The following is a 13,968-nucleotide window of genomic DNA, read 5'->3' as shown; positions in this document are numbered from 1 at the left end:
GGGCAATAGTTAAATAGGCGCAGTCGTGACGATAATCCTGCACCGCCCATCAAGCCCTGCATATTTCGAGTCAACTCTCAGATCGTCATACTGTGTTTCCTACATTTGACTCCGTACGAAGACCCGAAATCGCCACCGAAACAAATCAGGCATCATTTCGCGGTCTCATTTGCCGGGCATTTAGGCTGCCATACCTCGTACCCAGGTGACGAACTGGCCTATGCTCACTTCCCGTCCTTGTCATTCCCCTCTTCAGATTGTGCCCCGGGGATAAAGCATCGCCTTCGGCATGCCCATACGAGCAGACGGTCCAATTGCACAATGCCTCGGGGCCGACCGACATTTGCTCGAAAATGGATGGACATCTCGTATCACTGTCACACCCCGGTCTTTCGGCATTGATTGGGCTGCCATCAGCTAGGGCCGGGTTGGCAGGTTACTCACTGCCTCTATCTAGTTTGGCACTTCACTTCGGCGTGTTTCATGTTCGCGAACTTGTGGTAAGCTGATCTGCGCCCCTCTGTGGTGATTTCTCCGGACATGAACGCTTTCTGATGTACTCCGTACATGTGCATGACTGCGAATCTCTCAATGGGTGCATATCTTGGATGGGTTGGTGATTGGTCGGGGCTTCGTCCATGCGTTGCGGGAAATTGATGTGGATCGGCGGGGTTCTACTCCTTAGTAGGAAATTGGAGTCGTTGCGCCCTATCGTCGTAAGCTTGAAGATTGCCCGGCCCGAAAAAGTTCTAGAAAGAAAGATGTGGCGGTTGAAATCTCAATACTCGAAGACGAGGCCCCTCTTTTGTGTTTCAGACCCTGTTCGTATGAATGTCAGGAGGACAGATGAGATTGTAATTGCATGTCGATCAGTCTAGATCGCCCTCGGCTCTGTGATCTTCGTGGCTTGGAAGTTCTCGACGTAGCGTGCATGTTTTTCCAGGGATTTTCTTGAAATTATGAAACAACATGAGAAATAAATGAGCCCAGATCAGGGAGACTGAGCGATTTAGTGTCTACAGCGTAGAAATGACATCGTGGGTGATCATGAACACCCGAAAGAGGGTGTCTGCGCCACAATGTACCTGAATCCCGGATTTCTTGACGTGATCTATCATATCTGACGTACAGAAACGGCGAAGAAACTTTTGAACGCTCCGATCGCACGATCCAGACTTGAATATCCTAATCCGTTACGCAGATCAATCTCGACTTGAGATTTCCATGCTTGGTAGATCTTCTGTGGCTGGTACATCATTGATTTATCCAAGCCAAAGTGATTTAACTATGCAAGGTACCTAAGTTACTGCTACCAGACGAGATCTCAATGCATTCAAACAAACCTACTCTAAGGTGACCACACTGATTGTAGGGATATTTGTGAACCATCATAGATGTTTGCTGTATAAGACATAATATTCATTTGCTGGTCAAGATTTGCTTGGCTTCTCAATGGTCACAGGTATCTTTTGTCTTACTTTTTTTTAAAAAATAAAATAAAATAAAATTTGGGTTTCGGCATACACCTCGGGAGGTGGTTGAGAAAAATAAAATCAAACAATGTTAAAACAGTAAAACAGTAAAGGAGCAACACTCTGTCTATACAATACCATTCACTCCTTGTATACGGAGTACTCCGAACTTCAAAGAGTGTGATGGACATTGCCCAGGTGTTTGCACCCCTACACCGCATCTTCTTCCACACTTTCCTAGGCATCCACAACATTTGAGGGGAAATCGGGTGAACTCGAACAATGAGTTGGCCTATAATGCAAGGTTTGGGTAGCTATCTGGGTGAGCTCAGCTACTTTGGATAACAGCACATAGGCACTAGACCAAAGCTTCTTGAATCAGACACAAGGTGTGGAAAATGAGCACAGCCACAACCAATTCTGGACCTTTGTACTCCGTACTTTTAGGGTCTACTAGGCCTGAACTATGAAACCCTGTGCATACAATACACAGTGTGGATACTTGTTTCTTTGTGCCAACATGCTTTGTGCTGTATCTGCATTCATCTCTTTTTGAAAGAAACAAAAACAAAAATAAAAGCTTTGTTTTATTAGGATGCAGCCACTGCCGAGGATATGCCAAAATTAGTCGATGTTTTGCGTCTGGTAAGCCAAAATTGCATACAGGCGGTGACCGGAAATGCTCTGTTCATTCGCGTTAATACCGATCGGCAGGGGCGAGCACAGGCTGTACAGCTATTAGAAGTTTAGAGTATGTTGCAAAGATCAAGGATGATACCTTTTGCAAAGTGAAACCATATCTTTTAGTTTACCTACTAGTAGTGCCACACTTGGGACATTATGCTAGACAACGGGCAGATGACTATCGCCCGACGAATTTGTTTACCCATGTGTACTAGCTTTGATCCCCCAAACCCCCTAGAATGGGCAAAAATTATAGGAGATCAAGTAGCTTCATTCCATTGTCTTGGTAGAATTATGGCTACAATCATCGTATCCCAAGTAATGCTGGTCGGATATGATAAATATTACACTGATACGGAGTAATAAGATGAGACTTGGCGAACCCGTTGTAGATCCATCCTGTTACCATAGTGCCTTTACCCAACTCAACCCGTGGACACCGCTGCATTGCCTCCAGGGCTCTCTTTCCAGACTCTAATTATTTCAACCCGGGATCGCAATTCACGCCCGGGCTCGGTGTTCTCATAGGCAACAAATGCTCGTAGAATAAATCACAGTCAACTTATAACCAACCATGCTCCCTTCTCGTCTAGACACTTTCCACCCACTCCATAACTACCCCAGACTCAGGATAAAAACGAGCAGATCACTCTGCTGTCTGCTATCTACTGTCTCGATATACTCTCTTCGAGAACTGAGTAGCTGCCACAGCTATCAACCATACCAATTCCTGCCTTCCGGTCCGGAATTCGTGATCGCCACTTCTCCGACCCCAATTCCTCGCCCCCAAACCTCCAACTAGGTGCCAAAATGAGCAAAAATAGGTAAGCCGGCATATCCAAATCTACCGTCAATATCCGCACCCTCAAATCTGCACCCAATCCCCAATCAAGTTGTCATTGGCGTTTCTCATCAAACTCATAAAAGTCGATCTTGGACTCTTATCAGCTAACCTTATTGCGTTTTCTCGTTTAGCTTCCCCACGTCTGACTGCCTCAAGGTCAAGCCCTCGAGCATTACGAGCAAAAGCACTGATTTTGGTCGCAACAATGCGGGCCCAAGAGCTTCGTCAATCCCCGAGCCCAAGCCAGTCAAGAAAAGCTCCTACATGCTTGACCAGTGGAAGGCTTCGTCACCAAGTTCGGACCCGTGGTCATCAGCCAGAGCCACTCTCAGTCGAACCTGAATACTGTTCCAATTTACTGTGAGATAGGGTACTGTACGAGAATTCTGGGGAACTTTTGGGATTATGGGATCGGGGCTTCGGTTTTGACTTTTGCTTCCTTGGAGGATATGACTGGATCATGCTGTGGGGCACCAGGTACTTTATGGCTGTTGAGAGGGAGTTGCCCGGTTTGCTGATCGTTCTTCATCAAAGTTATAATTTCTTTTCTTTTCTTTTCGATTTTCTTTTTCGATTTTCTTTTCTTTGATTTTTTGGGGGGTTTTTTTCATTTGAAATTTTCTTCTGTTCGCATACTATCTTGCTGTTAGTTTTTGTGGTTATATCTGTACACATAGAAAGGGAAATATGATTTTTTTATGGATGAGGCACATAGAAGCAACATTTGGAGTTACGGTGTTCTTGTCAATTCCCCTCTGCTTGGCCCCCAAGATGAAGATTGGATGCTCCGTAGTCCGTACATAACCCTCAGATAACTTAATTATGTGGTGCTCCACTAATTTGAGTAGCCGAGGCTCTTTAGGAGAAAATTCTTCGCCATTATCATGGAATCCTATGACGTCGTCAATCTTGAGTACCCATGCTTCGATGGAGCCATGGAACAGCGGCGGGCAGAGCCTCTCCGAGGACCCGCATCCCCACTTGAACCAAACTTCCTATCCTCGGCATTGGCAACATTTGAACCAGGTCGCTTTTCGAGTCCTTTCCTTCACCCTATTATATTTTGAAACACATTTTATGTTGAATTTTATTTTGCTGTCCAAGCAGGTATGGGAATCGCAACATAATTTCCGGCTGGTCATCTTGATCCGGTTCTACGCGCAGCGACCCGTATCAGGAGGATCTCCACCGCTCTCTCAAGCCTCCCAACCTCTACGCGTCTCCTATTGAAATGAGCCTTAAAATTTTCAACCACAAAAGAGCCAATAAGATAAAGTTAATTGAGTTTCGGTGAGAGAAAAGAGTCGGAACACACGGCGGCGAACATCACCAGCTGTCACCCGGGGATCATGGGGTCACTGGACAGTAATGCCCAATTTCATCTAGCTGGGATTATCCGCCTCGGCCGGAATACAGTTCAAACTACATCCGAGCTCCGCTTTGGCTCTCTATAGATCTAAAAGATCCGAGCTTTGTGGAGAGCGTGTATACTCAACCGCTCGCTCCTGTGAGAGGGGGACAGGTGATCTATTTTCCTGCAGAGATCCCCAATAGCGCCAATAAACTTCTGGCCACCTGCACAGTAGTTTATTGGAGGCACAAGCTGCTCTGATGGGCTTGCTAACCCCTGGCCTTGTGCTTCACTTTCAAAATGATGGCGTCAAAACTAATTTTTCGCTAGCTGGGTGTAGAGTACAGCCCTCGTTGCTCGCTCAAAGATTGATCTATCAGCGAGCTCAAAGTCTCGCCTCGTATTCTCTCAAATAGGATGATGGGAGCGCTTTTGAATAAGGATTCCGCGCGGCTTTTCCGGTATGACAACCGTGCACTGTAGCGATGAATTGTAATTCCATCTATTCCGTTGCTCCGGCTTGGGCATGAAAAGCCAAGATTCATGAGGATTTCCCCGTTGAGTTTTCTGCGATAAAATTATTGGACGTTGGCGCTTTGCCCATGGAACGTATATACAACGCCCGATAATATGTTGAATTTACCCTCCCGGCCACATCAAACTCCCCGGACTTGTTAACCGTGTGGCTGGGAGTGTTCCAAAATTCAGGTTTGATCCCTTGAGTCAAAATTATGAGTAAAAACAAACGGAACCATCGAAATGGACTCGGGATCCATCCGGGGAATTAAGTCCACAGTACTCCGTACGGAATGCGGAGTATCTAGTTTGACAAGACGAACCGACTGTGGGTCAGTGAGCTCCGTAGATTTATTTTCTGGAATTTCTCGTCATTTAAATTTATTTTTCGTCTCCCAATATTTCCAAGGGTCTCGGACTCACTCATTAGTGATGTTCATTTCCTGTATTTTATCCCCCACGGTTCACCTATATTGGAACATCGCGGTAGTTTGCGGTCACCCCAGGCCGCAGCACCAGTGAAACGGAGCCCAATCCAAGACTTTCAAGACTTGCGGCTAAACAAACGTTTGGAAGGTTTGCAGTCCAACCTCCACGTGACTGACTTGCGGCTTAAGTGCAGGGGGCTGTTTGAACCCATTTCGTCATTGGCGAGCACTGCCCGTTTCCCCCGCGCGAGGACGATCATAGATCGCTCACCCGCTCCTCCTCCGGTTCGATAACGCATGCGACGGGATTTATTCTCAGTACTCTCAGCAAATGAAGAAAGGTCAGTGAATTCATAGGGTTTCCAAGCTCTGGTTCTACACAAACGCCCCAGTCATATGCGGTGAAAGCGGTTATTGGTCGCCTTGGATATCGAAAATCGACCTCTACTGTTGGGTCGCGCATGGGCAGCTAGCACGCCTCACCACTTCCGATACAATTACGAAGTATTTTCAGTTACAGTATTGACACACCGACTCCTTGTTTTGGGTTCCTTTTCACCCCGGCAAGACTTGACCTGGTGGGCCCAAATCAGCCAAACGGAGCACCCTGCCATTTGGGCCTGCATTTCAGTGATAATATTCATTTTATGATTTTCCTTTTTTTCCTTTTGACATTATTAAGTAACAGGAGCCATTACCCGGGCAAGCGTGGCGGAGCCTTGGCCTGGGGCCAACATTTATAAGATCAGGCTTCCCTCGCTTGTGGATATTCATCTCTGCGCAAAGTCTTAGCTGTTTAGTCTGTTGTTGGCTACTCCAAGCCCGCCCAAAATGAGTACCAACTACACCAATGAAGACGAACTCAATCAGATGATGGACAATGATGACAATACAAGGTCATCATCTTACCAATCGCAGTCTATACTCACTGGCTCCAGTGGCTCCAGTGGCTTGAATGACTACGTGAGTTTGGCCATAGTGGCTCATGGATTGATGCTAATATTCCCTCACAGAGCTTTATCCACCCCTACCCTAGCTCCACCTCCTCGGCGGATGACACAAGTCAAACGAGCTTGAGCCAACTCCAAGATGAATCTTCACTCGTCCAAAGCGGGTTGAGCGACCTTACCATCCGTCCCCCCCAACGGTATGAAAGCGACTTTGATGGCCTCGGATGGGCCCATGCGCAAACTGATCATATCCCCCAAGAGCTGGAAATCGACCTCGGAGGGCAGCACAATCCTACTCCGAATCCGTTGACAGCTGCAGAAGCCCAGACGACCAAAGAGCCCTTTGATCGGACTTTGTTGGGAATCACAAACCCCACAGCCTCGCCATTGAGTTCCCCATCTGTTGAGCTTGATATGGCTATGACTCAGGTATGGTCGACATTTCGCCATGTCACTTCTGACCCTCCATATATTGGCGAAAACATCCTGAAAGGACTAAGTGACCTCGAAACACTCAAACAACTTTTTCTTTCAAAGTACACGGATCCTGCACCTTCGACAACAACTGGTTCTGAATCCAGGAAAAAAACCAAGGAAGCCCACCAGTGCATGATCTGCGAGGCCAAAAACAATGCCAAGAAGACCTACAATACCTTCGGATCGCTCAAAAGACATTTTGGATCCATTCATGGAATCGCTGACCGAAAGTATCGTTGTCTATCTCCACACTGCGATAGAGACTTTCTCCGGCGAGACAGAGCGCGCGAACATATGATCTACACACACAAGATGCACGACATGAAAGACCTCGCCGCCGCTCGAAGGAAAGTCGCTCCTCCCTGCATCTGTCCTGCTTGCCCCCAGATCATCCAGTCCTGGGAACGGTATTGGGAACACGTTAAAGTGCATTGCACTAAACACTCTCCAGCGGCCAGTGTAATGAATGGCGGTGACAAGTCTCGCCGAGGCGGCGGCAGAGAAGGCGGCAGCGGTCCTAATCGTGGTTCTTCTTCCTTTGCTGAGCCAAGCAATGCATACGAACAGTCTCGCTCTCACCAAGGAGACCAACCATCGGATTCAAATAATTACCGCACATACCAAGGAGGGCACATGAACAGAGCCAGGGAAACTTTTCAGCCTTCCATGATCCTTCCTGTTTCAGATGATAAATTGAGTCTCGCCCATCCTCCAGGATTGGACGCAGCCGCTGGTGAATTCTCCATGAACGACGTATTCGACGAGGCTCAATATGATCCTGACTTCCACTTTGCTGGTGGCATACACCAGCGGTTCGACCAATCTCAGAACCCTCAGACCCCATGGTTTTCACCCACCGATCAGTCTTCCCAGAAGCCTCAGAAGCGCAAACGCTCAACGAGAAAGCAAGCAGCCCCAAAACAAGCCACAGAACAAAGGCCTTCAAGCATTATGAAATGTACTGGATGTGGTCATGTTTTGAGCACATGTCGGCAATGTCAATATTTGACGGAATCCGTTGGCTCCTGTCATAATTGTCCTTCCAGGGAAGCTATCGCGGCTCAAGCTATGCATCATTCCGCATTGCCTTCTCAAGATCGCCAACGACCATTGTCAACACTCGTCACACTCGATCCATATTACCTTCAGCCTAGTCTCTTGCAGGACTTTTCGCTGTTTCCCATGGGGGCAGATCAACACCCCTATCCTAGTTCAAATTGGCCAATGCAGTACCCTGGTGGGTCGAGCCAACGTCAATCATTTGATAGCGAAGAGTACGACGGCTCCGATGACTTCCTCTCGCGGCCTCCATTCATCGGTATGACAATGGTCGATGAAAACCATGGCTGTCTGCTTAATGTCGACAACAAACCACAGTCGCCGGTGCTTGACCACGATTATAAACTGCTTCGCAGCGTCGGCTTGGGCTCGCCAATAAAGCCGCTCACTCTTCTATCCAATCTCAATCAGGCAATGAAACAAGCCTCGATCGGTCTTTCTTCTGAAATGTACACCGAGCTGCCCTTCAGACAGCGTGAACCGCTGAGGCTCCAAAGCTCCAAAGCTACTCCCGGATGTCAATGCCCGTGTGTGATTCTACCTGTCGTTAAATACAGTGCCCATGCCAGTGCCCGGCTTTCCGACTCTGAGCGAGTCGAGATGACTTTCAAGATGTCCCCGGCTGCCCGCGAGTCTAACCACCCCTTGCGTACTCGAGTAAGGGTGTTCGTTAAGCTCTTCAAACTAAGGGCATCGGTATTAAAGACAACCGCAAATGACAAAGAAAGGCATCAATTGATTCAACAAGAAACTGCCCTGGGAGGCGTTCTTGGATCTGACACCGACTCAGATCACGCTATTTCGCCTATCTCACCCTCCGACTCCGAGCTTGCCCCGGTCTTATCATGGACCGAGGATGTTCAAGACTGGTCATTTGAATTCGATCTCGAGTGGGCTGTGTCGAGATTCTCCCAAATGACCAGTGGCATTACTGCCGATACGTACTTGAAACATTTCTCTCCCAACCCTGGCCGCATACTGGACTTGATCTCGATGTATATCTTACACGAGTTCGAGATATGCTGGTCCTTGGGTCTTGATAGAGTCCGCTGGCTCTTGATGTATCTTATGATTTCATGTTCCTCTTCTACTTTATGATTTTGACGTTTCCGACCGTGCGAATACCTGATACCCCGGCAGTTTTTTACTTCTTGGTCTTTTGTTGGTGTATACTTCTAACTCATTTTATTTTTTTCTCTGCTATCCTGTGGCTTGCTTGGTTGCGCTTATGGCACTACGAATATTTTTTTTTCTTGTTCTTTACTGCATGGGTGGCATACTGTTTGATTTGAACTTGATGCATCCCAAGATTGAACCTCGGATGATAGTACTACGATTCATGCAATTTTTTTCCCCATTGATTTGGTCTCGCCATCTAATGACTGCTAGACACATTATGGCTGAGAGTTGTGTTCTTTTGATCTTCTCATCCTTACCGAATGTACCAGGGCAGGTTCAACTTGCTTGGTTGTCATGGTAGATCTATCTGTCCCCGTCGGTAGAGTGTCCAACCCGGCCTCCACTGAGCCCCTAAGTCACATTGTTTCTTGTTCTGGCTGGCGACCCAATTATCTTTCGCTACCAAGAAGGACAAAATACCTAAGCACTACAATCGTGGAGTTGACCGGGCAATATTGTTGTCATGAGGGCTCTGCCGGCAGGTGACCTTGTCACACCGTTCGTGACCGAGGGTAACTATAGGCGCCGATCAACCACCATACAATGATGGTGTGTAGGTGGAGCCACTTTGGTGACTTTTCTGGTAGCTCTAGTCCTTCACAATGGTCAGCTACTTGGGTGTCGAAGGGGTCGCATTATCAATCACCCACATTCTTCACGGGCTGCATACCGCGCCCCGGAGGGTAAAGAAGGTAAACAGAACCTTCGAAGACACCATGCTGTTTGAGAAATGCTACCCACCTCATTTGAATTCCGGTGGCTATTCTCTCCAGTTCACATTCATCTGTGGCGCTGCTGTGATCTGCTGTTCAGAACACTGGCATGATCCCAGTTAGGCCGATCACTCAACACTGGGCATATTGCCATCAAGCGAATAATATTGACTGTCCAGGCAAGTGCAAAGACTGCGACCTCTTATTGCTTGAATACCTTCAACCGATCGATCTTTGCCCCACTTCTCATGGTGCAGTGCTGGTAACAACCTCTTACCCACGAGGTCATACTGATCACAACGTCATGTTGGCCTGAGATACTTATAAAAAGCCCTGAGAAGCCCACATTCTTTCCGATTTCAAGGCTGTGAGCTTTATAGAGCCCTGGCAAGGATACACAGCAGTGGGCAGTATCGTCACAAACCTTCGAAATGCTTCACCTCATGTGGTTGGCGCTCGTTGCCCTAACGTCGACCAACTCCGTTCGTGGTTTGGTCAGCGAAAAGGCACCAGAACATGTCCCGCAATATGTTCTAGACTATGGTGAGGATTCCAAGACTGTAATTAGCAAATTTTCATTCGCACTTTGTTAATCATACCGAACAGCACCGCTGGTCTGGCTTCACAGCCAGGAAACATACATGCCCAGTGACATCCAAGCACAGATTGATCATACTGTCCCCAAGGTCAATTGGACTTCCATTGAGGGTGTTCAATGTCCTTTAGATCTGAGTAACCTTGACACCTTGAACAGCCTCGGCAATACAAGTGTATATTTGACGTCCCACGAAGGCATTGAGGCCAACCCACAGCCAGCATGGATTCGAGGTATAGCCCCAGACAACGATGGGCGCATTGGAAATGGCACGGGAAGTGCGATCATTCTCGCCAATCGTGGAAATGAGACGGTCGATGCCTTTTACTTTTACTTCTATGCGTAAGTATGGGAAATCCTCATATGCGTTTGTTTTCGCTGATGTTTTCAGATTTAATAAAGGCGATAAAGTTTTGAAGATGGAATTCGGGGATCACATTGGGGACTGGTAAGCTAGAGAAGATTCGCTCTGATTTTCCAAACTCACCTCGACATACAGGGAACACAACATGATCCGATTCCACAAAAGCCAGCCTACTGCAATTTGGTATAGCCAGCACGCGAGTGGCCAAGCCTTCACATACCACGCCGTTGAGAAGCAAGGGAAACGGCCCTACGCCTACTCGGGAAACGGAACTCATGCTAACTACGCAACCTCCGGGTGGGTTGTTCCCAAAATTTCCATGCTTCCTGTCATTACTGACATGACTAGACAACATGATCATGCAATCCCAGGCATAAATCTCCCCGTAGGGTTTGTAATGGATTACACAGACCGGGGAAGTCTCTGGGACCCTACCCTGAACGCATATTTCTACACCTACGACTCCAAAACAGCCGCCTTCGATGCTGTTAATTCAAGAGACCCAGTTGCATGGCTGAATTTCAATGGGAAGTGGGGAGATGACCAGCCTCCCGGTGAACCCGAAATTTTCGGACAAGCCAAAAACGTGGCTGGTCCGAACGGCCCAAAGTTCAAAGGCTTAGGCAGGAAGCTGATCTGTCCATCTAAGCCATGCGTTGTGCTCCCATTCAGGATTTGGTCTGGAAATTCGACAGAATAATGAAGATGGGGTATGTGATATGCTGTTACGTTAGCCTATGGTTGCGCGTTTTATAGAAATATTTCAAGTCGCCTGTATGGCATAAAATCCATGCATGAGAGGCAACATTGCACATTTCAAGACTTGTACAGGCCCAGAAAGGCGTTCGCTCTTCTCGATCAGAACAACGAAATTCCTGATGTCCCATCTCTCCTCATGTCTCGTCAATCCGAAGTCGACATCTCTTCATAAATAGAGCGAAAGAGAACTCCCAGCCTTTGTAAGTCGAGAGCGTCTCTGCCCCAGAACTCTAAAATACTTGAAGCCTTCTCCGCGAATTGTCTCCAGTCCGAGCGAACTGCAACTCTCTGACTTTTCTTCGCCGCGATGATAGAAAGCCCACAGCGAAAAGCCGCGCGAGCTTGGAACCAGCTTCCGTGATGCCGATGCTGAATGTTAACAAGGTCGATGATAGCATAGCAGCCTTCCAGGCAGCGTTGAGCAAATGCATAAACAGCAGGGGGCTGTAGTGTAGTTGAGTGGATACCAAGAAATAAGAAAGGCCGAAGTATACCGTCCTGCACAGCAAGAGATCGAGTCCGGATGAAATATGGTAGTTCTCGGTCGGAGGCTTCGCCCTCTTTAAACTGCAGCCATGGCGGAAGTCTCGACGCAGCGAGGGTCTGATGCCTCTCCAGCTCCATCGCATTGTGAATCAGGGATTCAATAGGGGTTTGAAGGAGTTTGGTGTCATGCGTGCTTGAGTAAAACGTGCCAATGACTTGGTCCATCGTGCGCTTTTGGGACACTTCGAACAGGTAATAATACCAGCTCTCCTCTAGAGGGAATTCTTCGGGGATGTCATCTCCACCTGCTGGAGGGTTTGGATAGTCCACTGGAAAACTGGGCTCGGGGCCCAAGAGAGCGGGGAGGTCCAGCTCAATGCGGAGCTCACTAGAATGAAATCCAAAGCCGTCAGCTGTAAGCCGCTTTCATTCAAGACTGAACAACGCACAACTCCGATTTTGATGCAGACCAAAAGAGGCGCTCCTCGAGGTCACTCGTTTCGGTGCTCATTGATCCAGGATTCCTGGTGCGGATGTAAGGAGGTATCGCGGTAGAAACCACGTAGAAGGAGTGCCATGCTTCCAACGGTTTCAGAGTATACATCTCATAAATACCAGAAAGAAAATAGCATTGGAGATATAGAAGGGATGATATGCTCAGTAGACCTATCCGCTTTCGGGCTGCAAAATAGCAGGAGTCAGCCAGAGACCTATCAGCCTCGGGTGGAGCCTGCTGCGTGGTTGAAACACGCTGAAAAGTAGTCGATATGATACCCAGAGCCGAAGTCAGCAGCTATGAACACCTGGTCATTAGCACAGTATTGTAGCAAGGGTTTGAGAGCCCCCAGTCAAACATACCACCAAACAGCTTGGTCCATCCCACGAGATGCCATTCTCTGAAATGTCGTTCGCATGTTGGAGCAATGCTTTGTGCTCAACTACCGGATTTTTGGTATGAACATTGGCAAGAAAAGCGCGCACGTGAGTTGGAAAGTTCTCCTCAATGACCCATCGCGAGCGTGAAACTTGCGTTGTCAAGTCGTCCTTCTCCAACACAAACATCGAATCCAGTATCCCATTGTGACGTGGGTTCTGAAGAATGGGCCACTGCAACACGCGGCAAGATAGATTGCAATGAGAGAGGACCTGGGAGGATACTGAGATGTGGTCATCGTGAGTGTTTATAGCGCCTCTGGGGGAGACTGTGTTAGTACTAGTATCGGGTGTTGTTGCCGGGATCCCCTCTACAGGGTGAGTGCGTTGGGTTTCAAGAAGCGACACAACATAGTTCATCTTCTCTAATAGAGCCATGCTAGCGGGATCAAAACTATTAAATTCAGCGCCACGCCTATCTGACGAATCAGCAGCACTTACGCATTGCTCTCCTGCCCCGTAGGTTGATAGGAGCATGTAGCGCCTATGTCCGCACAAAATCCACATGTGGGTCGAACATTGTCACATCTTGTTTTCCGACGCCGGCAAATTTGACATGCAGTAGCCGCTCTTTTACGAGGATAGATCTCGCCGGGTGTTGCTGTGGACGCCTTTCGTTTCGTGCTTCTCTCTGGGGTGACAGTGCTACTGGCCGGTAAGTGGGGTCAACTCCTTGCATGATGTGACTCACATATTCGGCAGGTCGGGGGATTGCTCCGTCATGATGATAAGATGTCAAACCTCGCGATGTGAGCTCTGCCTGTGTCTCTCAAGGCGAGTGGTCATTGTAATAGGGCAATGGGGAAAGTGACGGGGAAGCTCGGGAGCCTAAATATGCCATCCGTTGCCTGACGCTAGTGCAAAGTGGAGCCATCGGCAACTTCCCCGGCCATCTATATCAGCCCACAAATTTACTTCGACTGTTGATCGATTTTCTTTCTCTGCTATCTTTGTCGTCGTTTGCACAAAGAATTTTCAACTTGGTCTCTATGCACTCACTGGGAAATATGGACGGAGTGTTTCGCAGACTACAATTCGTAAAACTTACGAGGGCTCATACACCGTTCGAACCGCTTTCGAGGACTCGAAAGAAAGTTTGAATATATTCAAGATGCTCATCAAGGTTGCTGATACAGTTTCAAAGACACAATCGGATTT

General features: G+C 47.9%; 3 protein-coding genes across 3 annotated transcripts; 2 read left to right on the top strand and 1 right to left on the bottom strand.

Moving 5' to 3' along the window:
- Positions 1-6,126: 6,126 nt before the first annotated feature.
- Positions 6,127-8,879, top strand: N7506_004521 (putative C2H2 zinc finger domain protein; the record flags this gene model as incomplete). Its single annotated transcript, XM_056953815.1, has 2 exons — positions 6,127-6,258; positions 6,309-8,879. 2 exons carry the CDS (start codon positions 6,127-6,129, stop codon positions 8,877-8,879), a joined length of 2,703 nt encoding a protein of 900 aa, XP_056812704.1.
- Positions 8,880-10,104: 1,225 nt separating this feature from the next.
- N7506_004520 (Vacuolar protein sorting-associated protein 62) lies at positions 10,105-11,332 on the top strand (the record flags this gene model as incomplete). Its single annotated transcript, XM_056953814.1, has 5 exons — positions 10,105-10,216; positions 10,280-10,610; positions 10,660-10,716; positions 10,768-10,929; positions 10,981-11,332. 5 exons carry the CDS (start codon positions 10,105-10,107, stop codon positions 11,330-11,332), a joined length of 1,014 nt encoding a protein of 337 aa, XP_056812703.1.
- A 203-nt stretch (positions 11,333-11,535) lies between these two features.
- N7506_004519 (clr-1) lies at positions 11,536-13,533 on the bottom strand (the record flags this gene model as incomplete). Its single annotated transcript, XM_056953813.1, has 5 exons — positions 11,536-12,261; positions 12,323-12,670; positions 12,736-13,225; positions 13,252-13,458; positions 13,502-13,533. 5 exons carry the CDS (start codon positions 13,531-13,533, stop codon positions 11,536-11,538), a joined length of 1,803 nt encoding a protein of 600 aa, XP_056812702.1.
- Between the last annotated feature and the right edge of the window lie 435 nt (positions 13,534-13,968).

This window comes from Penicillium brevicompactum (genome assembly GCF_028827555.1).
Source record: "Penicillium brevicompactum strain IBT 35665 chromosome Unknown utg000003l_segment0_segment0, whole genome shotgun sequence".
Taxonomy (NCBI): Eukaryota; Fungi; Ascomycota; class Eurotiomycetes; order Eurotiales; family Aspergillaceae; genus Penicillium; species Penicillium brevicompactum.
The sequence above is the reverse complement of the archived record's forward strand: the minus strand, read 5'-3'. Positions and strand labels throughout refer to the sequence as shown.